The sequence below is a fragment of the Myotis brandtii genome, unplaced genomic scaffold, assembly GCF_000412655.1.
Source record: "Myotis brandtii unplaced genomic scaffold, ASM41265v1 scaffold670, whole genome shotgun sequence".
Lineage (NCBI taxonomy): Eukaryota > Metazoa > Chordata > Mammalia > Chiroptera > Vespertilionidae > Myotis > Myotis brandtii.
This window is the reverse complement of record NW_005370611.1, coordinates 2,809,748-2,810,877: the sequence shown is the minus strand read 5'-3', so window position 1 is coordinate 2,810,877 and position 1,130 is coordinate 2,809,748. Positions and strand designations below refer to the sequence as shown.

The window sequence follows — 1,130 nt, the reverse complement described above, 5'->3', positions numbered from 1 at the left end:
TCCCCCCGAGAATTGTCAGTCCACTCCCTTTCTATGCCCCTGATTCTATTATATCACCAGTTTTACTCTGTTCATCAGATTTTTTATTCACTTGATTTTTAGATTCACTTGTTGATAGATGTGTATTTGTTGTTCATAATTTTTATCTTTACCTTTTTCTTCTTCCTCTTCTCAAACTTTTTAAAAATGAAGAAAATCCATACAGGGTGTTCAGGGAAATAAGGGTGATGCCTGGTGTAGCACAGGGTGACTGGGTAGCTGGGGACAGGGTCTCTCAGAGGTGAAGTGAGCCCCGAAACACTTTTTTTTTAAATTTTTTAAATTTTTATTGTCTAATGCCCGCAACCCAGGTACATGCCCTTGACCGGAATCGAACCTGGGACCTTTCAGTCCGCAAGCCGACGCTCTATCCACTGAGCCAAACCGGTTTTGGCTACTATTTTGCATTTTCACTTGCAACATCTGAGAGTCCCAGCTGTTCCACATCCTCACCAACTCTTGTTAATTTTAGCCACTGTAGTGGGTATAGTGAAAACTTTAATTTCCCTGTCTATATTCCATGTGCTTATTTTTTGTGTGTTGTTTTTTTTTTTTTTTTTTTAGTGAAGAAATCTGAAACATTATTAGGAAAATCTGGTCACTTTAAAGCAGTTTGCATGAACAACACTTTTAAATACATGTAGGACAATGTATAACTCACTGAGGTCTTCCAAGAGAGAGAAGGCATTGCTGGCGTGCCAGTGAAAACCCGAGTTACTTCCCAGAACAACCGGAAAATGCAGCCGCTATGAGACCCCGTGCTTAACAGGATGGGGAATGGAACCCGCTACCTTTCAGCGTACTGGGCAATGTTCCAGCCAAGTGACCCACACCGGCCAGGACCACAACTATTTGATGACTTGATTAAATAACTACCTCTCACCTGTAACGTGGGGCTAACGATAGATCCAACCCCGGGGTTGGTGGGAGGAGTAAGCGACCGGCATTAGGGAGTCCTCGACTGATCGCTGGGGAGCACTCCGGCGAGTGGGAAAAGCTTCGACTTTTAAACGCGCAGAGGAAAAAATAAAAAATAAAAATAAACGCGCAGAGGATAAGAATGCCTCCTCCCGGGCAGAGGATCCCAGGCC

The 1,130-nt window shown here is 43.6% G+C and overlaps 1 protein-coding gene and 1 long non-coding RNA gene across 2 annotated transcripts in view; both read right to left on the bottom strand.

Annotated features, from left to right (window-relative positions):
• Positions 1 to 486, bottom strand: part of NOB1 (NIN1/RPN12 binding protein 1 homolog) — a 10,805-nt gene extending 10,319 nt beyond the window's left edge. The window contains exon 1 of the mRNA XM_014529144.1: positions 438 to 486. Within this exon, the coding sequence (XP_014384630.1) occupies positions 438 to 486 (49 nt within the window). The remainder of the gene's footprint in view (positions 1 to 437) is intronic.
• Positions 487 to 575: 89 nt separating this feature from the next.
• On the bottom strand, positions 576 to 1,124 carry LOC106723888. The gene is made up of 2 exons (XR_001359625.1): positions 923 to 1,124; positions 576 to 612 (listed from the first exon to the last, which is right to left on the bottom strand). It is a non-coding gene; the product is annotated as an uncharacterized LOC106723888 (long non-coding RNA).
• Positions 1,125 to 1,130: the final 6 nt, after the last annotated feature.